The following is a 25,714-nucleotide window of genomic DNA, read 5'->3' as shown; positions in this document are numbered from 1 at the left end:
TTTTATACCTCCAACGAGGCGGTTTACTTGGATCTACCCTCGATGCAAAAGTAGCCAACTATCGATTCAATTGCAATTCAAACTAAGTTATGAGTCCCTGATCCGAGAGATGGCTAGTGGCTGAAGTTGTGTTGGACTACTGGGGTGATGATACTGATAATATTGTTGATGATTATATGATTGCGCTGTTTCAGTGTGCTCATGCTTTATATTGTTGACTGCTCCTCTTCGAATCTTGATTATACTCTTATGGTGGGATATCAAGACGCTACAGTGTTTGAACATTTCAACTTTTTTCTAAGATGAGATATCTCTTTTTTTTTTGTTGGTAAGCGAGGTTGTTTTAGAAGTCCCCTGCCGCTTTTCATTAAATAAACAAAAGCTTTCAATTACATCTTTATATTCTTTTCCTATTGCATCCTCATATATAATATTCCTTGCATCTGCAAAGGAGCTAGGAAGTATTTCAACACATCTTACATTTGGACAATTTGCCGCTAATGCATCGGCTAATTTGTTTACCTCTCTATATATGTGTTTTATAGAAAAAAACATAAGCCTATTTTGCATTTCTTCTATACTCTTGATAAGTTTCTTTGCCAGCCATGGGTATTTTTTCTTCCTGAAAAATGCTTCCACATTTGATGAGTCCGTCTGGCCTTCTACCCTCCTGATATTGTACTTCTCGGCTAGCTTAAGTCCATGCTCCAGACCTTGCAATTCCACTAGGGCTATGGTATTATACTCAGACCTCCCATGTGCTGCTGCCACAACTAAGCCGTCACTGTCCCGTACCACTGCTGCCCATTGCCCCCCACTATGCCTTGGACACTTCCATCTGTGTTGAGTGTATGATTGCCTTCCTCTGCCTTTGTCCACTTGCACTTGACTGTTTTGTGCCGAATCCCCTCCATTCCCTTGTTCCACAGCTGTTCAAACCTTTCTTTCTCAGGCCCCTCCATTTTTATCTCCATAGCAAGAATTTTGGTCTGAACATCCTTAAGAATCAAGTTACTCACCGTTGCTTCTGTAGCGAATTTGTGGTCAAAGCATCGGGAGTTTCTCTCTTTCCAGGTCCAGTAGATGAACCCCGTGAATAGCAGCCTCAGTACATCTTGGTAGCCTCCTGTCCCTTCACTCTTCTTTAGAATCCACGCGAGTTCTTGCTGCCATATTGGTTCGATTCCTCGATCGTACCCAGCTCTCACCAGTAGTCTTTCCCAAATTTCTCTGCCATACGAGCATGTAAAGAACAGATGTTCTTCTGTTTCAATTCCTCTGTTGCAGAGCACACACCCATCAGACGTCACTACCTTCCAGACCTTTAGTTTCTGTAGCGTCTTCATTCCTTTCCTCAACGCAAGCCATGCGATGAATGAGAACCTCGGAATTCTGTTTCTGAACCATATAATGTTATGCCCCATGCTGCTCTGCCTCACTTGTCTTATGCTACCATAAGTGGCCTTCATTTGATACTCACCCCTTTCTGTCACCGTCCATACCACTTCATCCTCTCCTGAGTGTATCTTCACCTCTTCCTCGATACCTTGTACTAGTTCTGGGCAGTAAGTCTTGAACCGCTGTGGTATCTGCCAATGTCCATCCTCTAAGATGAGTTATCAGTTGGTGGAGGGCTTGATTTTGGATTTGGATATCTGTCGTCAATACTTTGCTCGCCTCTCCAAACAAGTAAGCATGTTGTTCAAATTGTTGATCCAGGAGCTTGATACAAATGAGTTCCGTGACATTTGTTATGGTGACGACATGTAATGACTATGCTTTTTGTCCAAACTGGACGTCTGGACTTCACCTTCTTCTCTCTCAACAATATTGACTCCCTGAGTACACAATCTCCAATGAAGATGTATATCTCCAATGAAGACTACATCATTTTCCAACCCAAATATCTCTTCTCTCTATTTTTTCCTCCATTTCCACTCTCTTATCCATTCTACTGGATTTCAGCTGCGAAAATCACTTAGAAGTGCAAAGAGAACCAATGTTCCAGTGAAGTAATCCAAACAGAATCATTTTCTATTCCAGTTTTAACATAAATATAAACATTTAAAAACCTATTCTCAAGCACACGGTTACTTGCAATGCTTCTCATGCCTTCTCCAAATGATTTCCTTAGATGCAGAACACTAGAGTATAAAGTGATAAAAGAGTAGAAATGGAGAGATAAAAGAGAGGGAAAGAAAATTGGGCGGGAATAAGTTTTCATTGGAGACTGGGTATAAGATGAAAGAGGATAGATAAAATAACTTGTTCAAAGAAGAGATGTGACAAGAGAAGGGAAAAAGACAATGTTTTATATGTAATTTCGTCAAATGTAATATCATTTTTTCAAAATACAAATTAAAACAGTAATATGTAGATGGGTATTAAGAGTACTTCACATATTATTAGCTGAGGTCATCAAAACCACATATGGTACGGGCCAGTCAGTGGAATAAATCTTCTTTACTATATTAAACGAGCTGTTCTGTCCTAATATTTTATTCAATGTCCGATTTAAGAAGTTTCCCTATTAACGAAGAATGCTGGAATAGGCCGTTGAATAAAATATTGAGAAAAAACAGCCCGTCGAAAGTGGCAGAGAAGTTTTATTCCTACAGCAGATGTGGCCCCCACGAAAAGTGGTGTTGGTGATAATGTGAAGTACCCCTAATACTTTTCCACATATTAGTTTTTTGTTTTTGAAAAAATGATATTACATTATACGAATTTACATATTAACCCTTGAACATCTCCCATCCTCTTGTCATATCTCTTCCAACCTTGAACCTCATAAATTATTTTCTCTCTCCTATTCCTACCCGAACTAGATGTCTAGACTTCACCTTCTCTCTCAACAAAATTGACTCCCTGAGTACACGGTCTCTAATGAAGATTACATCATTTTCCCACCCAAATATCTCTTCCCTCGATTTTTTTTCTCCATTTCTACTCTCTTATCTTTTCTACTGGATTTTAGCTGCGAAAATCACTTGGGAGTGCAAAGAGAACCAATGTTCCAATGTAGCAGTCCAAGCGAAAGCATTTTATGTTCCAATTTTAACTTAAACGTAAACATTTAAAAACCTATATATTATCAAGCACACGGTTACCTACAATGCTTCTCCTGGCTTCTCTAAATGATTTTCTTAGATGAAGAACATTAGAGTATAAAGTGATAAGAGAGTAGAAATGGAGGAATAAAAGATAGGGAATTGAAATTGGGTGGGAGTAGGTTTTCAATGGAGACTGAGTATCAAGTGAACTAGAAGAGATAAAATAACTTACTGTAAAGGTGAGAGAAGATGAACTTAGAAAAATAGGAGAGATAAAATAACATGTTCAGTGAAGAGATCTAACATGATAAGGGAAGAAGACAAGATTTTATATGTAATTTCGTCAAATGTAATATTGTTTTTTCAAAATACGAACCAGTAATATTAATATGTGGATGGGTATTAGGGGTACTTCACATTATTTGTTGAGGTCAACAAAACACTTATGGTAGGGGCCACGTCCGGCAGTAGAATAAATCTTCCCTACCACATTTAACGGGCTGTTCTGTCCCAATTTTTTAATCAACTCCGATTTAGGAAGTTTCCTATTAATGGAGAATGCCAAAATCGGACATTGAATAAAAGATTGAGGCAAAACAACTCTTTGAAACTGGTAGAGAAGTTTTTTTCCTATTGCTGACGTGACCCCCACGAAAAGTGGTTTTGGTGAAAATGTGAAGTACCCCTAATTAATACCCTTCAACATAATACTTTTTCGTATTTTGAAAAAATGATATTACATTATACGAAATTACATATAAACCTTTGAACATCTCCCATCCTCTTGACACATCTCTTTCAACTTTGAACCTCACAAGTTATTTTCTCTCTCCTATACCTACCTGAACTGGACGTTTGGACTTCACCTTCTCCTCTTTTAACAACATTGACTCCCTGAGTACACAGTCCCCAATGAAGACTATATCATTGTCCCGCCCAAATATCGCTTCCCTCTATTTTTTTCCTCCATTTCTACTCTCTTATCCATTCTACTGGATTTCAGCTACGAAAATCACTTGGGAGTGCAAAGAGAACCAATGTTCCAGTGAAGCAGTCTAAGCATAAGCATTTCTGTTCTAGTTTTAACTTAAATGTAAACATTTAAAAGCCTATATATTATCAAGCACATGGTTACCTGCAATAATGCTTCTCCTGGCTTCTCCAAATGATTTTATTAGATGTAGAACAATAGAGTAGAAATAGAGGGATAAAAGAAAGGGAATTGAAATTGGGCGGGAATAAGTTTTCATTGGAGACTGGGTATAATGTAAACTATGAGAAATAAAATAATTTACTGTAAGGGTGAGAAGATGAACTTGGAAAAGTAGGAGAGATAAAATAACTTGTTCAGTGAAAAGATGTCACAGGAGAAGGGAAGAAGACAATATTTTATATGTAATTTTGTCAAATGTATAGTAATATCGTTGTTTTCAAAATACAAAACAGTAATATGTGGATGGGTATTATGGGTACTTCACATTAAATGCTGAGGTTACCACTCACCAAAACCGCTTATGGTAGGGTCCACATCCGGCAGTGGAATAAATATTCTCTGCCACATTCAACAGGCTGTTCTGTCCAAATCTTTTATTCAACGTCCGATTTATGAAGTTTGCCTATTAATAGAGAACGCTGGAATCGGACATTGAATAAAAGATTGAGACAAAACAGCCCGTTGAAAGTGGCTGAGAAGTTTTATTCGTATTGCGGACAAGGCCCCCACGAAAAGTGGTTTTGGTGAAAAAGTGAAGTACCCTTAATACCCTTCAATATATTACTTTTTCATATTTTGAAAAATTGATATTACATTATACGAATTTACATATAAACCCTTGAATATCTCCAATCCTCTTGTCACATCTCATAAGTTATTTTCTCTCTTCTATTCCTACCCGAACTAGTCGTCTGGACTTCACCTTCTCCTCTATCAACAACATTGACTCCATGAGTACACAGTCTCCAATGAAAATTACATCATTTTCCAGAAAAATATCCCTTCCTTCTATTTTCTTTCTCCATTTCTACTCTCTTATCCATTCTACTGGATTTTAGTTACGGAAATCACTTGGGAAAGCAAAGAGAAACAATGTTCCAGTGAAGCAGTTCAAGCAGAAGCATTTTCTGTTCCAGTTTTAATTTAAATGTAAACATTCAAAAACCTATATATTATTAAGCACAAGGTTATCTGCAATGCTTCTCCAAATGATTTTCTTAGATGAAGAACAGTAGAGTATAAAGTGATGAGAGAGTAGAAATTGAGGGATAAAAGAAAGGGAATTGAAATTGGGCAGGAATAAGTTTTCATTGGAGACTGGGTATAAGGTGAACTAGGAGAGATAAAATAACATGTAAAGTAAAGAGATGTGACATGAAAATGGAAGAAGACAAGGTTTTATATGTAATTTTGTCAAATGTTATATCGTTATTTCAATATACAAAACAGTAATATGTAGATGGGTATTAGGGGTACTTCACATTATTTGCTGAGGTCAACAAAGCACTTATGGTAGGGGGTTAGCTATAGAATAAATCTTCTCTACCACATTCACCGGGATGTCCTATCCCAATTTTTTATTCAACATCCGATTTAAAAAGTGTCCTATGAATGGAGAATGCTGGAATTGGATGTTGAATAAAAGATTGAGGCAAAATGGCCCGTTAAAAGTGGCAGAAAAGTTTTATTCCTACTGCGAACGTGGCCCCCACGAAAAGTGGTTTTGGTGAAAATATGAGGTACCCCTAATACCCTTCAACATATAACATTTTCTTATTTTGAAAAAAATGATATTATATTATACGAATTTACATATAAACCCTTGAACATCTCCCATCGTCTTGTCACAACTCTTCCTATCGTGAACCTCATAAGTTATTTTCTCTATCCTATTCCTACCCGAACTGGTAGTCTGGACTTAACCTTCTCCTCTCTCAACAACATTGACTCCATGAGTACACAATCTCCAATGAAGATTACATCATTTTCCAGAAAAATATCCCTTCCTTCTATTTTTTTTTCCCTCCATTTCTACTCTCTTATCAATTCTAATGGATTTCAGCTGCGAAAATCACTTGGGAGTGCAAAGAGAACCAATGTTCCAATAAAGCAGTCCAAGCAGAAGCATTTTCTGTTCCAATTTTAACTTAAATGTACACATTTAAAAACATATATATTATCAAGCACACGGTTACCTACAATGCTTCTCCTGGCTTTTCTAAATGATTTTTTTAGATGAAGAACAGTAGAGTATAAATTGATATGAGAGTAGAAATGGAAGGATAAAAGATAGGGAATTGAAATTGAGTAGGAATAGGTTTTCAATGGAGACTGGGTATCAAGTGAACTAGAAGAGATAAAATAACTTACTGTAAGGGTGAGAAAAGATGAACTTGGTGAAATAAGAGAGAGAAATTAACATGTTCCGTGAAGAGATCTGACATGATAAGGGAAGAAGACAAAGTTTTATATGTAATTTCGTCAAATGTTATTGTTTTTTCAAAATACAAACCAGTAATATTAATATGTGTATGGGTATTAGGGGTACTTCACCTTCTCCTCTCTTAACAACATTGACTCCCTGAGTACACAGTCTCCAATGAAGACTACATCATTGTCCCGCCCAAATATCCCTTCCCTCTATTTTTTTTCCTCTATTTCTACTCCCTTATCCATTTTATTCGATTTCAGCTGCGAAAATCACTTGGGAGTGCAAAGAGAACCAATGTTCCAGTGAAGCAGTCTAAGCATAAGCATTTCTGTTCTAGTCTTAACTTAAATGTAAACATTTAAAAGCCTATATATTATCAAGCACATGGTTACCTGCAATAATGCTTCTCCTGGCTTCTCCAAATGATTTTCTTAGATGTAGAACAGTAGAGTATAAAGTGATAAGAAAGGAGAAATAGAGAGAAAAGAAAGGGAATTGAAATTGGGCGGGAATAAGTTTTCATTGGAGACTGGGTATAAGGTGAACTATGAGAAATAAAATAACTTAATGGAAGGGTGAGAGAAGATGAACTTGGAAAAGTAAGAGAGATAAAATAACTTGTTCGGTGAAGAGATGTGACAGGAGACGGGAAGAAGACAATGTTTTATATGTAATTTTGTCAAATGTATAGTAATACGTTGTTTTCAAAATACAAAACAGTAATGTGGATTGGTATTAGGGGTACTTCACATTAAATGCTGAGGTCATCAAAACCGTTTATGGTGGGGTCCACATCCGACAGTGGAATAAATCTTTTCTACCACATTCAACAGGCTGCTCTGTCCAAATCTTTTATTCAACGTCCGACTTATGAAGTTTGCCTATTAATAGAGAATGTTGGAATCGGACATTGAATAAAAAATTGAGACAAAACGGCCCGTTGAAAGAGGCTGAGAAGTTTTATTCGTATTGCGGACAAAGCCCCCACGAAAAGTGGTTTTGGTGAAAAAGTGAAGTACCCTTAATACCCTTCAATATATTACTTTTTCATATTTTGAAAAATTGATATTACATTATACGAATTTACATATAAACCCTTGAATATCTCCAATCCTCTTGTCACATCTCATAAGTTATTTTCTCTCTTCTATTCCTACCCGAACTAGTCGTCTGGACTTCACCTTCTCCTCTGTCAACAACATTGACTCCATGAGTACATAGCCTCCAATGAAGATTACATCATTTTCAAGAAAAATATCCCTTCCCTCTATTTTTTTTCTTCCATTTCTACTCTCTTATCCATTCTACTGGATTTCAGTTGCGGAAATCACTTGGGAGTGCAAAGAGAACCAATGTTCCAGTGAAGCAGTCCAAGCAAAAGCATTTTCTGTTCCAGTTTTAATTTAAATGTAAACATTTAAAAACCTATATATTATCAAGCACACGGTTACCTGCAATGCTTCTCCTGGGTTCTCCAAATGATTTTCTTAGATGAAGAACAGTATAGTATAAAGTGATAAGAGAGTAGAAATGGAGGGATAAAAGAAAGGGAATTGAAATTGGGCGGGAATAAATTTTCATTGGAGACTGGGTATAAGGTGAACTATGACAGTAAAATAACTTACTGTACGGGTGAGAGAAGATGAACTTGGAAAAGTAGGAGAGATAAATAATTTGTTCAATGAAGAGATGTGACAGGAGAAGGGAAGAAGACAATGTTTTTTATGTAATTTTGTCAAATGTATAGTAATATTGTTTTTTTCAAAATACAAAACAGTTATATGTGGATGGGTATTAAGAGTACTTCACATTATTTACTAAGGTCATCAAAACTGCTTATGGTAGGGTCCACATCCGGCAGCAAAATAAATCTTCTCTACCACATTCAACGGGCTGCTCTGTTCCAATCTTTTATTCAACGTCCGATTTAGGAAGTTTGCCTACTAATGGAGAACGCTAGAATCGGACATTAAATAAAAGAATGAGACAAAACGGCCCGTTGAAAGTAGCTGAGAAGTTTTATTCGTACTACGGACATAGCCCCCACGGAAAATGGTTTTGGTGAAATTGTGAAGTATTCATAAAACCCTTCAATATATTACTTTTTTGTATTTTGAAAAAATGATATTACATTATACGAATTTACATATAAACCCTTAAACATCTCCCATCCTCTTGTCACATCTCTTCCTATTGTGAACCTCATAAGTTATTTTCTCTATCATATTCCTACCCGAACTGGTAGTCTGGACTTGACCTTCTCCTCTCTCAACAACATTGACTCCCTGAGTACACAATCTCCAATGAAGGTTACATCATTTTCCCACCCAAATATCCCTTCCTTTGATTTTTTTTTTCCCTCCATTTCCACTCTCTTATCCTTCTACTGGATTTCAGATGCAAAAATCACTTGGGAGTGCAAAGAGAATCAATGTTCCAATGAAGCAATCCAAGCGGAAGCATTTTCTGTTCCAATTTTAACTTAAATGTAAACATTTAAAAACATATATATAATCAATCACATGGTTACCTACAATGATTCTCCTGGCTTTTCCAAATGATTTTTTTAGATGAATAACAGTAGAATATAAATTGATAAGAGAGTAGAAATGGAAGGACAAAAGATAGAGAATTGAAATTGGGTAGGAATAGGTTTTCAATGGAGACTGGGTATCAAGTGAACTAGAAGAGATAAAATAACTTACTGTAAGGGTGAGAGAAGATGAACTTGGAGAAATAGGAGAGATAAAATAACATGTTCAGTGAAGAGATATGACATGATAAGGGAAGAAGACAAGGTTTTATATGTAATTTCGTCAATGTAATTTCGTTTTTTCAAAATAAAAACCAATAATATTAATGTGGATGGGTATTAGGGGTACTTCACATTATTTGCTGAGGTCAACAAAACACTTATGGTAGGGTCACGTTCGGTAGTAGAATAAATATTCTTTACCACATTCAACGGTGCTTTGTCCCAATTTTTTATTCATTGTCCAATTTAGGAAGTTTCCTATTAATGGAGAATGCCAGGATCGGACGTTGAATAAAAGATTGAGACAAAATAGCCTGTTGAAAGTGGCAGAGAAGTTTTATTCTTATTGTGGATGTGGGGTTTTGGTGAAAATGTGAAGTACCCCTAATTAATACCCTTCAACATATTACTTTTTTATATTTGGAAAAAATGATATTACATTATACAAAATTACATATAAACCCTTGAACATCTCCCATCCTTGTCACATCTCTTCCAACCTTGAACCTCATAAGTTATTTTCTCTCATGTTCCTACCCGAACTGGACGTCTGGACTTCACCTTCTCCTATCTCAACAACATTGACTCCCTTAGTACACAGTCTCCAATAAAGACTACATCATTGTCCTACCCAAATATCCCTTCCCTCTATTTTTTTCCTCCATTACAATCATAAGAATTTGAACGGATACAGCAGTACAATATCAACTTTATGATAAAAATAATGAAGTCTTACTACTTGAAACACAAATTTTCTAGATTCAAAAAGGTACTAACCCGGTTCCTATGCTTCGCCCCTTTGAAGTAGAGAAGAGTTGGGCGATTATGATCTTCCGACAGTTGCAACCGAGGAAGTAGATGAGTGTAGGGAACAATCACATCTTTAAGCAACGAAACTTGGGTGTGCTGTATCATATCAGAAGAGTTACCGCTGGATGCCTGGGAGTCAAGCCTATACCACCGACCAAAATCAACCACAAGGAGAACAGCGGGTGCAATTTCAGCTCTGACATGCCACATTGCAACAGGGTCTGTCAAAGAATGCTTCAAGTTTTAACATAACCTGACAATCCAGAAGTTTTATAAGATGCTAAAGATGGCTCCAAAAACTTTCTAGAAAGCAAAACTTTGCCAAAAGAAATTGGATAATGTAATGCAAAATTTGAATGAAGATAATTAGTTGGTCCTAAAGAACTCCATTGATTCCACATTGAAGGGCAATAAATCAAAGCTGAGAAAGATGGACAGAGTGAAACTAAAAACTAAATCAGTGTAACACATACTTGATTCATTTACATACACTGTACTTCTTTAAAGTACATCTGCAAGGAGCTGATAATATCACATGTTTGGAAAAATTTGTTGTCCTACTCTTCATATAAGCACCACTAGATGCAGAAGGGAGAAATACTCCTAGTATGATTTCCTATTCTAAGTCCAACAAACACCTAGAAGGCTACAATATTCTTTCATTGAAAAGACCTTGTTATGGATGGCCTAGATAGAGGAAGCTCCAACAAAACATTACTCTCCCTTCCCACTTATATAATAGTATACTAGTACACTACCACTCCTCGCTACATCCAGATTTCATCCTACATTAGTCTGTGCATACAAAAACACTGAATACTTGGAAACAGTTACTAATCTCTATCAAATGAAGCATACATTTATGAATTTCAAGTGCACTAAACAAATTACTCTTTAATAAATCCTGTAAAACATACCAGTGAGCACGAAAACATGATCTCGACCGCCAGACCGTTTCCAAGCATCAGAACTCTTAACCAAATCCACAACCTTCTTCTCCTAAACACTCCTTTCCCAACACCCAACTGCATTTCAGCACTCAAAGTAGCAAAAAAAGGCACAAAAACAACATCAGCTTCACTAAAATCAAACACCCTTTTCGCAAAAGAAGCCCACCTCAATTCCCGAGGTGTTAATAAGTCACCCAAGATCCAATACTCAGTACTATACTGTTTTATCAATGGGTTTTCAGGATAAGGTAGAAGAAAATGAGAAAGATTGGATCTTTTTGTTAATTTTTTTCTTATATCATTATCTACTTGAGACCCAAGTCTTGTATCAGTATTTAAAGACCAGTAATGTGTTAGTAAGTCATAGTTGAATGAGTTGGGAAGATCTGCATGATGGTTGTGGGGGGAGAGATGGGGAAAGAAGGTGGTGGGGAAGAAGTTTTGAGGATGAGGATGTAGAAGAGAATGAAGAGAGAGAGTGTGAAGAGGAAGAAGAGAGAAAGGGAGAGGAAAAGTGATGGAGTTTGAGGAGGAAGCTGTTTTTTGAAAGAGAGAGAGAGTGTGTTTCTGTTAACTAGCCATTTGGTCCGCCCTATTGCCAGACTCACTACATACATAGGTAAGACTCAAAAGCCTAAATTCCACTTGAATAAATACTAGTATACTGCATTGCAGTGGGGCGTGAGCGTAGTATATCATGTTGAATGAATATTGCGAGTGTAACAATGGAGCTCTTAAAGTTGGAGTGTTTCATTTTAGTATGGTACTTGAACAAAGAAGTGTAGGCTTGAACACCGTAATTGAAAGAGAGATCTTGCTACTCGAACTTCATAAGAATTCCTCGCATGAGTCGTTCACAATTCTTTTTCAAGAGATATCTTTTCAAGGATCGGTAAAGAATTCCTGCGATAAGTTTTCAGCAGAATCATAGATGGTGTGCTTATATTCAACAATTTGTTCCAAAGCAAGCATAAAAAATTTCAGAGGCTCAATTTAGAGAGAAACTTGTTCAATGTTAAAAAACAAGTCTGGGTAAAAATACACAGAAGCAATTACACTTGTACATCTGTCTAGATATTCTTAATTACAATGTTGAAAATAAGAAGTATCAACATATGAGTCAGCACATAACAGAGCTCCAAGAGTAGGAATCGAATCTAAATTTCCAATCTCAATCTGATGTAGTAGTTAGCTTCTCGTCATCTAATTCAAAAGCCTTCCTTGCTTGCTTTAGCTCCTCGAGGAAATTACCAAAAGCCACTCCTACAGCAATTAACACTTGTGCTCATCCTAGGAAAGTAAAAGACATAGTCGGTTATGAACTTGTTTCTATATTCGGTCAAAAAGGAAACCATATTCTTCTTAAAAATAAGAATAACTACCAACAATGATAATAGGACATACCTTGCAGCGTTTGCAATGGATCAAAACAGGGTGATTTCGACATCCGAAGATACCAAAAGACATAAAGGGAGTTAGATAAATGGAAATAATGAAAAACCGAGATAAAATTTGCTTTCCGGGCGAATTGTTTTAACAAGTCAATTACCAAGTAAGACTTTCAGAGCCTCCAAGATAGTGTCCTTGGGGACAGTAACAAAAGGCTCCTGCACATGGAAATAGTTGCAACAAATTGGTATCATTACTTAAGACCAGATCCTATCGCAATTCTTATCAGCACTCAATAAAGCATACAATACAGACATTGTAATATAGAGAAAACATTATCCAAGTTCGTTTGTATTCCCTCCCATGAATAATCTATTTACCTACATTTTTAACTTAAAAAATCAAGCAAGTTCCAAAACAAAAAGTGAAAAAACGAGTTCATCAAACTCATTCCAAAAGTGCAAACACATGAGCAACACCCTCAATTACATGGAAGTTAACACATGAGCAACACACTCAATTATATGGAAGTTGTATTTGTATAAACCACCTAGTACAAATCCAACGATGAAACCAATGAAAATTGAAAGCTCAACATAACTCAACAACCCCAACACAATGCGCCACTTAGTCTGGGCATGTTTTTCAAGACAGGAGATACCTGTGTGAAACAAGGTCAGTTGTTACAGTTGACGTTGTTGACATGACATTCTTTCCAGCTACTTCAACAGCATCAAAGACCCTGCCTATCATACGAACAAACACATCGGATCATTTCCTTGTTTAGGAATTTTCATTTCATCGCATATTAAGGCAATGAGAACACAAGGTGCAAATCAAATCAAAACGTTATTCCTCATCTATAGTAAAAGTAGAAACATTCAAAGACACAATTGACAAAGTTTCTGACTAACTCTTTGCCTTTGGAGTTTGGAGGTGGTTCTTGGACGTGAATCAAGAAGGTATAAACAGTTCCCCTTTCCCAAGCTCAACTGTGTCAATACCATCCTGGCAACCTAAGCCAACACTAGACTCATGATCATTGCCAAAGATTTGAAGACCATATTTTCTTGGTAGCCAATAAATGCGGTGTATATGTGGAATAAACCGGTTGATGATCAAAGGTGTCCCATCTTTGGATTTCATTTCTATCGCGACTTAGTAGACAAAAGTTCAACATCCATTAAAACAATCTAGTAGAGAAGATCTTTTGTCATCCCTTGAGAATTCATGAAAACATACTTTCATAGAACAAAAAGAAGGCGAGCCCCGGTGCATCTTAGATGATGCTATACCTCATTTGATATTTTTCAACGTTGGCGGCGTCAATCCCCTTTACTCCTTTCAAGATGGAAAGAAGGCGCTAAACCAGCTATTGGGAAGCACACATTCTCAAGGTGCAAAGAATGTTTATAAGCAGTATATATTTACATGTTCTCAACTCTTAAAACCAATATCATTGGAGGCTTTGCGTGTGTATGCGTGTTTTTGTTTTAGAGCTAGTAGGTAGGATATGGAAAATGTTCAAAGATTAACAAGAAGATGTTGCAAATGTAATTGGCCATGAGCAATGAATGTTCAATTTCAATTTCAAATTAAAGAGCGACAAGGATCATAGTAAGCAAGTGGAAGTATGATTGACTTCTTGAATCCATCCAAGGAGGCGAGAACAATTTCCACGGGAAGAAGATCAAGAACTTCTTGCCTACTTTAGAGTTAACAATTGGGGTGGGTGAAGAAGCACGAGACCTTGACAACCCGAGAAAGGATTCCTTTCGCCACGTTCTCGACATCTTGGAGATCCTCTTTACCCATTTGCGGTGAGAGTCATTTGGTGACAAGTGGCGTGAATGATATGATACTAAATTGAAAACGGTGTAGATGGTATATAAGAAGTCAGTTGTAAACAAACAATAATACTTGAAAGAAGAAGAAGAAAGGTTAAGTGAATACTAGACCTTTTGATCCTCCTCAAAGTGGATGGCCCGAGCTCCATCCGGGTAGAACAGGTATTATAGACCTCTGAAGAATTCATTTCCCCACTTCAACCTATCGACGGTTAAGTCGCCACACCACAAAATGCCTTCAATCATGGAGCCGAGTGAAGAATCCCCCGCCCCGCGAATCTGCTATAATCCTCGACATTAGGGGCCAATGTAGTCCGAGAAGGTGGGCGTATCCTTTAACATCTCCTTCTTCTCCTGACTTGACTTGCCGGTTAAAGCTGGAGATATCATTGCCCATTAACCCAATCATCCAACACTTTGGCCTCCCTCCGTTTCGTGGCGTGAGTTTCACGTAGAAAAACTAGTGTACTTATCCAAGAGGACATCAAATTCCTCTAGCAATTTGTCTTGGCCCTTGGACGCAATAGTGAGACCATAATTGACGAATGTAGTAGCAGGTTGGGTAATATCATCATCATCGTCCGAATCATCGGAATTAGTAGTGAGTGTAGTAGTAGGAGGAAGATGGAGGGAATAGAAGTAGTGGGAAGGATCCAACTTAACGAAGCCTCGTCTTTAGCCAATGGCCATTGAACATCTGGGCAACTTCGGACAAGGACAGCGACAACGTTCGCCATGACGAAGGCGGACGAGAGAGATAAATAAAGAAGCGGGCCCCTAAGTTTAACACTATTTTGTTTTCACAAAAAAAATGTAACACGAATGAAACATTGAAATCTTACGTTTGCCACCGGAAAATAGAGAGAGAGAACGAATATACTTAAATCTCTTACCTACTGAAAATAGAGAGAGAGCCGCGAATACGAGAGCGAGAATAAATCTCTTACCTACTGAAAATAGAGAGAGAGAGAGCCGTGAATACGAGAGCGAGAATAGAGGAAAAATTGGAGGATTGAATACGTGCAATTTTTAGGCGAATCCGAGAGCGAGAATAGAGAGGCGATTGGGAGGCAAAGATAGGAGAAAATAAGAAAAGAGGAGGGGGGGTACGGTCAGACAAAAAAGAAGTGTTATTTGGGGGTACGGTCAGACACAGGATAGATTGACACGTAGTAAGTGGTTTTTTAGGTGACTTGAGAAAAGCAACCTCAAGAATTCGCTACGCTCACGGAATATATGTATATTGATAGCTAATGATTAATTGCATATTTTGTTTGAAGAGTTTATGCTTTTATATATTTTTTTAAGAGATAAAAACAATATATGCACTAAATAACAGTCAAAAGTGTAACATATATCAATTTATTAACTGTGCCTATATTGCTAGCAGCTAGCAGCATAGCTATCAAAGATCGGGAACAAATGCAACAAAATATAAGTTACTTGGTCAAGTGGTTTGATCTACAAATCGTGTAAAACATAATAACTGTTTATATGTATTTGTGGATCATAGAAAGAGTTTTTAGTTTTATCAAATTGTGTGCAAATTTGAATAATATAATTAGAATCTTAAGTTAGTTTGGCCTTCGAACATCATAAAATACATGATATATTGAATGTACTATTTTTTTTTAGGTTTTCTTGCAATTTGATCAAAATGGAAGTGTAAGTTGAGTTATTTTTGTTTTATGTTTAAATGTTTATTTTTGTTATGATTATATATATATATATATATATATATATATATATATATATATATATATATATATATATATATATATATATATTTTAATGTTTTGTAGAGATTGTTCTTGTAAATTTCGTAATTTTTTTGTTCTCCAAAAGACAAATGGTCCGCAAAATCGTATGCTCGATATAATTATGAGTGCATTACTGTTTTTGGTTTTTTTTGAATATCTCATTAAAAAAATCAAACAAAAGAGGTGTTGTATACACCGTGGTCAATCTAATATTTACGCGAATAGTGAAACTCATTAGTCGGTTCTAAGGATGAGGAACACATTAGATGAGTAAGTTTTTTTATTTATTTTATTTGTAATTTATTTACTAACATCAAATTAATAACATTATAAGTAAATAAATTACAAATAAAATAAATATATTGATTTGTAAATATATTGACATTTTTTTTATATATATATATATATATATATATATATATATATATATATATATATATATATATATATATATATATATATATATATATTTTGTTTTGTGAAGTGTTGGTGTTCGTTCGTATGCTATAAAGATGTTTTGGGTAAATAATGAAGCGGGAAAATTTTGAAGGATTAAGTTTCTTGAACTGTATGGAATATTTGGTTGAAGTTCTTACGAAGTATATTGATTTGGATGAATTTGATGAAGAGGTTGTTCCTTTTATATCACCTACTTGGTTTTTTTTGTTTTTATCCTAATTTTTGTTTTGGATGAATTGAATATTTTATGTTTGATTTGACAGGTTTAGTAGTTAACATGCGTTAGGAGTAAAATGTCAGAGTATGGATAGGGAAGACAAATGTGTCGTTATTACGAACACAGAAATGGATAGGAGAGTCGAAGGTTGAAGGGCTAGCTGTGGATATTTTTAAGAAAGACCTACTGATTTTTTGTTTGTTTTAAAAGTTGGTGTTAGTTTTTTGGTGTTTGTACGGCTGTTTTTTTCGGTTTGTATTGTGGTTTCTTTATACTTTGCAAGATTGTGTGTTTCAGTCAGATAACTTATTTTCTAGCTTATGTTGATCACATTGTAATGTTTACTTTTAGTTTTATCTCTTTGCGTACATTATGATAAAGACGGTGTGATTTGGTAGTAGATTTCTGAATAAATTATGCTCCTAATTTGTCGAGGTCAAGATTAGTTTTTGATGATCAAAAAAATTTAAGCTCAGATACTTCTAGTGTTAGTCCATCCGTGGTAGCCGAGAGAACGCAAAAGCCAAACAATGATCGTACACGGCAGGAGGTCTCTATTGTGTTTGGTGATCCTGGAACCAGTGATTTAATGCTTTTTTTCTTCTTGGGAAGCAAGGATTTTCTATGAACATGAGTGTTCACGGGACTATGCTTATTGAAAATAGCGGTTTTTCGCCAATAAGCTATCTCAAAGAAGAGCCTCCGTTGTCCCGCCTTCAAATTGGTGATTGTGAAGGCGTGGAAATTTATCTTGACACTGTAGGATTGATGTATTGCAAAGAAATGAAGCAGAGGCTGATTAAGCAGAGCAATTTAAGCAATAAAAGAGGCTTACCAATAATAAAAAAAAACATTGAAGCATATTGCAATGTTGCAATCACAGTTTACAATTATATTTAGAAGGAATAACCAACAATCTAGATGCAAAACATTGATTCCGTTACATTTAATTAATTGCTGAAGTTAAGTTCATACTAAAGCTTCTAGCACCAACAACATAAGCTAGGACACTGTCAATTACAAACACCATTGGCATGCATTAGGATCCGTTACATCCAGCATCTGAAACATAGAAGTTGTTCCTGCAGAATGCATAAAGCAAGCAAAAGAATCTTAATCTCTGCCACCTACAGAGGCTGAGAAGCAAAACAACCAAATAACATCAATTTAGTATAGTTATGAACTGATGTGTGCTCAACTTTTCCTTTGAAGAAAGGGTCTAAAAGAAAGAAATAACATATACACTTTGTACACTCTAGCATTGAGTGTAAGTGTGTGAGCGATCCTGTTGTTTTGATCCAAGTCAGACTGAATTAGTTCGCTCAACTCTTCACAAAGATTATTAAGCCAGTATTCAACCTGCATCAGAGAGGAATAGATGGGAGAAAAAAGATACTTAGTTTAAATACTTCATTTCTAGAATTTTAAAAAAGATAAAACAAATCTCTAGCTCTCAACAATACACATTTTAGCATATACTTCATCATAGGTATATTCATCAGTTGTACACCTAGGTTACCCACCACGGCCACCATATGGACGTCTGGCATTATCGAACTCCATATCACTGAAAACAAAAACTTTCTCAATCATCTTATCTTTATCCAAGTTTCCAGCAACTGCGACTTGTAAAAGCAAGTCAAAAACTTTCTGAAAATCTGTGTTATATCCTGCTTCCATCCTTCAATCTTGTGAAGCTTTGGATTCTCACTAAAGGTTATTACCTGTCCATTCCATGGGTGTTCACTCAGCTCAGAGAGCAAAAGATTGAGAGCTACACAGACCTCCATTGGCTCACCACTCATGCTTCCAGATACATCACAAACAACAATACAGTTATGCAATTTACCTTTTTCTGAGAGGTCATCTACCATTCTCTTCCACTGCAGCTCTGCAACACGACCACCATCATTCTCCCCATTGTTTAAGCGCTTTATGATGTCATGAGGAAACAGTGCTCCAGCCCCAATCTTTGCTTCTCCGCGTTCAACCTTGCCTAAGAACTCATTGAAGCGGTTTTCATCGTGTTTCAAAAAGTGCTTCTTGTAATTGGACATTGCGATTGAGGCAACTTCGATTATAAGGAAGGTTGGATTCTCACTAAAGGTTATTACCTGTCCATTCCATGGGTGTTCACTCAGCTCGAGAGAGCAAAAGACCGAGAGCTACACGGACCTCCATTGGCTCACCACTCATGCTTCCAAATACATCACAAAAAAGCAATATAGTTCTGCAATTTACCTTTTTCTCGAGAGGTCATCTACCGTTCTCTTCCATTGTAGCTCAGAACACGACCACCATCATTCTCCCGTTGTTTAAAGCTTTATGATGTCATGAGGAAACGGTGCTCCAGCAGCAATCTTTGCTTCTCCACGTTCAACCTTGCCTAAGAACTCATTGAAGCGGTTTTCATCGTGTTTCAAAAAGTGTTTCTTGTAACTGGACATTGCGATTGAGGAAACTCGATTATAAGGAAGGGAGTCCCACTTCTTAGAACTCATGTAAATCTCTGGTAATTCCAATACTTGACAAAGTGGAGCAAGAATTTCTTTTTCTGAGTCTATCACAAACTCTGTAAGCATAATGTGCATCTTCTACTCCTTCATATCCCGAATAGGACTCGCGTGGAAAGACTTTTCTTGTAATGCTCTCACAAAGAAGAGTGGCCTTATCGAAAGAAGAATCTAAAGAGGGACACCACTTTGAAGCCAAACTAATAGTACCAAACTCACCAGATTTCAAAGACTTGATCCATCCCAGTCGAAGAAAATATTGCCATAGCTCTGGATATTATATCATTGATAACTTGATGCAAGTGTCACGATGAGTAACGACTTTGAGATGAAAAATGATGGACAAATTTCATATCCAAATAGAACTGCACATGAATCCAACATGTTCAGAAGAAAGGTCAAACTATTTGCCAGAAAGGAAATTGGAAAAGAACAATTGAATAACAATTTTAAAATACCTGTTGAAGTCCAAGAGGGCCCAATGGCCGTTGACCATCCTCAATATCTTCCCAGAAGCTCTGATCATTAGAAAGATATAGGATAACGGTCTCTATAAGCCTCATCATCAGAAGAGTCACAAATCGTTCCCTACCTACAAACATATTTGTTTGCTATGCTCTCAATTACGTTCAATTTTGTAAAAAGTTCTGAATGGCCAAAAAAAAAAAAAAAAAAAAAAATAATAGTAAGAAACAATCAGATTATAACTTCTAATTCATAGACGTGGGAGAGAGATGATTGGTGCCTTTAGTGTGCATGCTCGATGGAGTAGTGGGGCTATTGTGACTCTTGCTTAGTAGGGAAGAAGAGAAGAATAAGAGAGAGGGTTTGAAGAGATGAATTTTTTTTTGGAGAGTTGAGAGTGTTTTGTAGAATTGAAAAAAGAGTATAGAAAGAGGTTTTTAACTATTTTGGGCTACGAATAATTGAAATCGGCAAAAAAGGGCATAGAATTCCTTATTTTATAAAAAATCTGATGTTTCATTCTCAGAGAAAAAAGGGGGGCTGACGTGGGTCACTGGGAGCATTTTCCACTACTTAGTATTAATGGTCTTTGATAGTGTATATTTATGAAATATCGATGCCAGGGGCAGATTGAAATTTACACCGGTATCACAATCTGCCATAGGTAAAATTAACGTCTATTTTTTCGGCAAAGTTTTGAACAGGCGATATATATCTGACTATATTTGAAAAATATGGAGTAGGAGGAATAGTGTTTTGGTGTCACATTTGTGTCCGTCACAGAGGCAAAATGGTAATTATCTGATTTTCAAAGACTTAAAAAAAACCAAAACTGATGGCATAATGGTAAATATTTGAATGTTTAAGTCTTAAAGATAAAAACAGTAGGCTAAGCATAATAGTGTCTATACATTATTTTTTATTTTTTTTATCTCTTATGTGGACCCCACTAAAATAAAATAATTAAAAAATATAAAAAGAGAGAGAAACTGTGTTTTTTTTCTCTCTCCAATTGTAAGCCCAACGTATTCTAAATATTTTTTGCTCACGTGGTAAGTTTTAATTGATTTATATAGGCGTTTGAACACTAACACCGTACACCATAGCATGCAAATCTGGCTTTAGGGCAATATGAAATATGAGTGAGAAAAGAGTTCATCCAGCAGAAGAATACCATGACGATACGACTATCACATTTGCAAAATGTAACTATGAAGCATCCAGAATAAATAACAACCAACAGTATATCAAGTTTCAAAATTTGCTCTGTTGGGATTGCATTTGGGAGAGAGTAGAGATGAAAACTGCAATCCTCCAGACTCCGGTGTATTTGAATATCACAGCTTCTATTGCCTCCTCAACTTGGAGTCATCTTTTGTTTGCAAGCGAGAAAATTGATAACGCTCTGCCCAACACACCCTTAGAGCTCTCATGATATGCTGGAGTACTGACCTACTGCTAACTATCAGTTTCTCCAGGCTTGATGCCGTTGCCTGACCTCTTCTTCTTCCTAGTTGCACTCTCACCATCTTTGCCTTCCTGCATTTACAATTGGCACAAAAAATGTCATTATGCATTAATGAGATCATAAGAATGATATTAAGTTTTTGTACTACATAGTGCTTGCTGCAGGCACCGGGCTGGGATGCCCAATATACATTCCATCTTCAAGTATAATTGGTCGTGATTCAGTTTTCAATTTGTCTACAGCACATCTAGGGAACAGCACAAAAAGGAAAACATCTATTTTACGTCTTCGAAGTGATCCCTGTTTTGCCAACACTTCCCAAGATAACTCCACTATTTGCAGCTTCTTGTACAATCTATAAGATGTTTTAGTTTGATACTTAAGATTCTATATCTTTAGTCGCAGGATCTGTATTTTAATCAGTACAGCAATCTGTATCCAATAGATTTTAAATAATATTTATACAGTAGCTTAGTATTTGAATCTCATACACTAGTGTCACTTGTTACATTCTACGTATTAAAATACTCTGGCAATACATTTGTAGTCTTTTGTCCTACTTGAAGTTACAATGCAATTCCCAATTGTTATAAATGAACAGTTAACAACACAACACTTTTATAACATACATTAGTAACTCCGGGTGTGATTCCATTCCAGAATGCAAATTGGTTGGGCGTTGAGGCAGAGCAAACACTTGAGATAAGTCTCCTCTCCCCAATCCAAAGGTTATGAAGCCATTAAGAACGTTTACATTCTCATTCTACTCGCCTCCAAATGAAAAGATAAACACCAAGCAAAAGTGCATTGTAGAAAGGTACAAATGCGACTTACCTGACTTGAAGCCGATGAGGGATTACCACGATTCTGTTTCTTCTTGCAGGAGAGTGGGTTGGGGCCCTGGAATATCCAAAGGCAATATATGTTATTATACCTGATATTACAGTGGAATTATAAAATAAGTAACATTGCACATCTCGAAAATATATGACAAAGAATGTCATCCATTTAAATAATCCATATGCCTGTCATTACCCCAGATATGGTTCCTTTTCAAGGAATGTCGTTTTACTTGGATAGCTTATAGGTCTTGGGTTAGTGGACATTTGAATATAGAAATACCACTAGATACATATGCTGGGCATAGGATTGAAAGCCAGCAAGGAAATTAACAACTTCATCCGTTAAAAAAATAATGTTATTGGGCAAATGCATATCCACGCGGGGGGTGGGGGTGGGGATTATTGTGATGTACACAATTTATTATTAGACACAAACACACAATAGGAGATGAAAACAAAGATAAAGGATCCAAACCTTTGCTCTTTTTCTCTTAAACCTTGCTTTGTCCATCACATTTGATACCCTTCTTCCAGGATATTTCCTGCTTTGAGACTCTTCCATCCCAACTTGATCTTCATGTGTATCAGGGGCATCTCCTGCTGTTTCTGTTGCGAGATTACTTCTTCCACTCTTTACTAAAACCTCGTATTCTGATTGAGTCACATGCAAACGTTTCTCTTCCATTTCATTAGCCAGTTTTCGCTGAGATTGTGATGGTGGATCAAGAAACAAGGCATTTCTCAGACCGTACATAACAGGCACACCTGCTACCTGCGATGGATTTTGACATGAATTATACTCGAGGTTTAGTCAGATGAATCGGCTTTCAAACAGACTAAAGCATCATTCTTTCAAATGAACAAACATTAGCACAATAGTCAAGTACCCTATTAGAGATAAGTATTCAGTTGAACCAGTTCTTCGATATACCGTTGACATATTGTTTAGTTTTTGAAGCTCCATACATCTGATAAGGGTTATCCACCAGAGCATCTTCGTTATTATTTTGTCTATAGGAATTCAACACTAATTATGAAGGCGATAAAGAAAGGAACATTCAATGATATGAGCCAAGGTGGCAGGTGCCGACTAGCAAAGTCGGTAAAACCTTTGGGTGATGATACCAGAGGTCTGGGGATCGAACCCCGCCAGCATCAAAGAGTTACTGATCTCATTTAAAACAGGCTTGCCAATAAAAAAAAGAAAAAAGAAAAAAAAGATATGAGCCAAGGTGAATAACCGTAACATTCAATCTTTAGCTTGTAGATTATACTTTCATCCTAGAAACAAGTTCTTAAATTATCAGTATCCCTTTCTAAATTGCTAATGTGATCAAACTTTTGGATTTTCGTAAGAACATATTTCAATGTAATATGCAACTTATTTTTGGCTATAATTGAATTTAGTTTTATATTAGAATTTCTCTCTCAGAAATTTGAGATTTTGAACTTTAAATAACAGAAGTATATTCCTGTAAGAGAAACTATTAAACGTAACTGCAAAAGAAAAATAAATTAAATAAAAAGAACTGAACAACTAACCTCTTGAAACTTCTTCCGAAGATCTATATCTTGAGAAGCAACAAAAAAGTGCTCTGAATTATCTTCCCGAATAACCTCCTCGATACATTCTTTTGCACTTTTCCTCTTCTCGTGATCACATCTATACACAAAAATTCAATAACAATTGAAACCCAAGGATACAAATGTCAATTTACCGTGCTCTACACGACTTCAGCATGTAAAATGGTACCACTCTAATGAATTGTCAACTCAATCCACAATTAAAGAAATACCTCGCAGTGATGAGACTACCAGCTGCACGAAAAGAATCCGAATAAGAAGCTCCAAGGCTTTTCAACTCTGCCATAACACATCTACAGGGATAAACAAAAGTAAAAGCATATCAAACTATATGATAATGAACTAACTATGAAAAATGAAACAAGTAGATACAAGACCTTGTAGTGAAAAGCTTAGTGGAACCACCAAGTGTATTTGAAAGAGCATGACCATCCAAGGGTATTTGATTGGAGAGGAGGTGATGGATGAAAGTACCATCACATAGAATCTTATACGGCTCATGGAAGCCAAAACATGCTGTGTAAAATCTAACCGCCTTTCTGTGACGCTTTTGCTTCTTAACTTTCATCTACAAATAATAAAATTATTAGAAGATATAAAACATATTATCAGTTCCACACTGACTATACGTTACAAATAATTGAAAACAGAAGATATGAAATCATCGAAAAAAAGTACCCTAATGTGATGAAAAAGAGTCTGGAGTGGAGTGCCTTGGCTTAGTCTTAGCCCTAATAGGCTCGAACTAATTTGTCTTCCAACTGGAGGCCCGGAGCTTACTTTGTATACTAGAATAACTGCATAGCAGTGGGCGTGGGCGTGAGCGGAGCAGTGTTTTTTCAATTGAGTTCTTTTTATCTTTTTCAATAAAAGCAACTTCTTTTTCACTTGGTTGCATATGTAATTTATACCTAGGGATTGCATGAATATATTCTTCCTCAACGTAATTTATACCTAGGGATTGCATTCCTGAAGGCATTTTTCCATCAAGTAGCATGAGGTAATTTTCTAGTATATTATCTATAATGCATCAAGCGCCATAAGCAACCAACATTATATCCATGTGAATCCACACAAAAGTGTCAACAATCACTACAAATAATTCCTAGATGGAAGCTACAACAGATCATACATATTCATCTCAACCAGTGTCTTCGGACCTTCACATATATACAGTCCACATAACCATGTCTGGCCCTCTGAAATTATAATAACTACCATGTTAAAATATTTTGTAGTACTTCAGCAGTTTCACTAAGTGAGGAAGAGTGATGGTTGAGGCTTTAGTTATAATTTTCACCAAAAGAAAATGTCATGTAGAAAAAACTAATGACAAATGAGTAGATCACTTGGATATTGAAATGAAACTAACAATCCACATACATGCGTCAGAACCTCTAACTATTACACTATTTACCAGGTTTAAACATATAAGTTTAGGCACTTCATCAGTTTTGCTGATTGAGGAAGTCTAAATTTTTCGACAAACAAACCAAATCAAGAAATGAGGTTTAGCCCCTTGGTTCTAACTCGGTTGAGTATAAACCCCCTCTCATCGACCCATATAACATAACCTCCCTATTATTTAGGTCTTGTTAAATAACCTCCCTGTTTTCCAAAAAAGAGATAAAATCTGGTTTGTTTTTATTTCCCATTTTATCTTATTTCCTTTTTGACTCTTTTGGGATTGAAAATTTTCCGACTATATGTAAATATTTTTTTACATAGTCATATATATATATATATATATAAAAAACTATATTTGTATAGTCATTGGAGCTATAAAAACTTAAATTTACATAGTAACTTTTGGGATTGAAAATTTTCCGACACCTGACAGAATATATGTAAATGTATTTTTACATAGTCATATATATGTAAAACTATATTTATATAGTCATTGGAACTATGAAAACTTAAATTTACATAGTAATTTTTGGGATTGAAAATTTTCCGACGACACCAGACAGAATATAAATTTAAATTTTCTTATGAAAAAAAAATTCATATAAAAATTTAAATTTAAATAGATTAAGAAGACTGTGTAATTTTATATTGTCATATGTAAATACAAATTTACATAGGATGACGTCAGCCCGGTTTGTCTTTAAGCCGAAATTATAAATAAAGATTGATAACGTCAGCCCGGTTTTCACAGGAGTATTTTGGTCTGTTTT

General features: G+C 36.1%; 1 protein-coding gene and 3 pseudogenes across 4 annotated transcripts; all 4 read right to left on the bottom strand.

The window, feature by feature from the left end:
- Positions 1–7,664: 7,664 nt before the first annotated feature.
- LOC147494975 (putative arabinosyltransferase ARAD2) lies at positions 7,665–11,610 on the bottom strand (annotated as a pseudogene). Its single transcript, XR_015199541.1, has 3 exons — positions 10,961–11,610; positions 10,011–10,264; positions 7,665–7,865 (listed from the first exon to the last, which is right to left on the bottom strand). The product of XR_015199541.1 is annotated as a putative arabinosyltransferase ARAD2 (transcript).
- A 350-nt stretch (positions 11,611–11,960) lies between these two features.
- LOC147494974 (protein EARLY-RESPONSIVE TO DEHYDRATION 7, chloroplastic-like) lies at positions 11,961–14,966 on the bottom strand (annotated as a pseudogene). Its single transcript, XR_015199540.1, has 8 exons — positions 14,681–14,966; positions 14,403–14,562; positions 14,295–14,301; positions 14,025–14,087; positions 13,044–13,124; positions 12,544–12,600; positions 12,398–12,435; positions 11,961–12,283 (listed from the first exon to the last, which is right to left on the bottom strand). The product of XR_015199540.1 is annotated as a protein EARLY-RESPONSIVE TO DEHYDRATION 7, chloroplastic-like (transcript).
- A 3,159-nt stretch (positions 14,967–18,125) lies between these two features.
- LOC147494973 (uncharacterized) lies at positions 18,126–19,780 on the bottom strand (annotated as a pseudogene).
- A 966-nt stretch (positions 19,781–20,746) lies between these two features.
- On the bottom strand, positions 20,747–24,694 carry LOC147494972 (rRNA-processing protein utp23-like). 2 transcript variants are annotated; one of them, XR_015200333.1, is made up of 7 exons: positions 24,216–24,540; positions 23,915–24,105; positions 23,750–23,830; positions 23,496–23,616; positions 22,429–22,725; positions 21,741–22,011; positions 20,747–21,182 (listed from the first exon to the last, which is right to left on the bottom strand). XR_015200333.1 is itself a non-coding variant. In XM_086569465.1 (7 exons), the coding sequence occupies exons 1-7, from the start codon at positions 24,459–24,461 to the stop codon at positions 21,102–21,104; spliced, it is 1,083 nt and encodes a 360-aa protein (XP_086425591.1). In that variant the 5' UTR covers positions 24,462–24,694; the 3' UTR covers positions 20,747–21,101. The 2 variants fall into 2 exon arrangements, 1 of the variants encoding a protein (XP_086425591.1); XM_086569465.1 differs by having other exon boundaries at positions 21,946–22,011; positions 24,216–24,694.
- Positions 24,695–25,714: the final 1,020 nt, after the last annotated feature.

The sequence above is a fragment of the Coptis chinensis genome, chromosome 6 (assembly GCF_015680905.1).
Source record: "Coptis chinensis isolate HL-2020 chromosome 6, ASM1568090v1, whole genome shotgun sequence".
NCBI lineage: Eukaryota > Viridiplantae > Streptophyta > Magnoliopsida > Ranunculales > Ranunculaceae > Coptis > Coptis chinensis.
This window is presented reverse-complemented; position numbering and strand designations above follow the sequence as displayed.

Excerpts from the sequence above, each read along its gene's own strand:
- LOC147494972 (XM_086569465.1), bottom strand. The coding sequence starts at position 24,461 with ATGCAATCCCTAGGTATAAATTACATATGCAACCAAGTGAAAAAGAAG. Across the intron at positions 23,831-23,914 it reads ACTAAGCTTTTCACTACAAG|ATGTGTTATGGCAGAGTTGA; the intron begins GTCTTGTATCTA and ends TTATCCCTGTAG. Across the intron at positions 22,012-22,428 it reads TTAAGAGAAAAAGAGCAAAG|GGCCCCAACCCACTCTCCTG; the intron begins GTTTGGATCCTT and ends TGGATATTCCAG.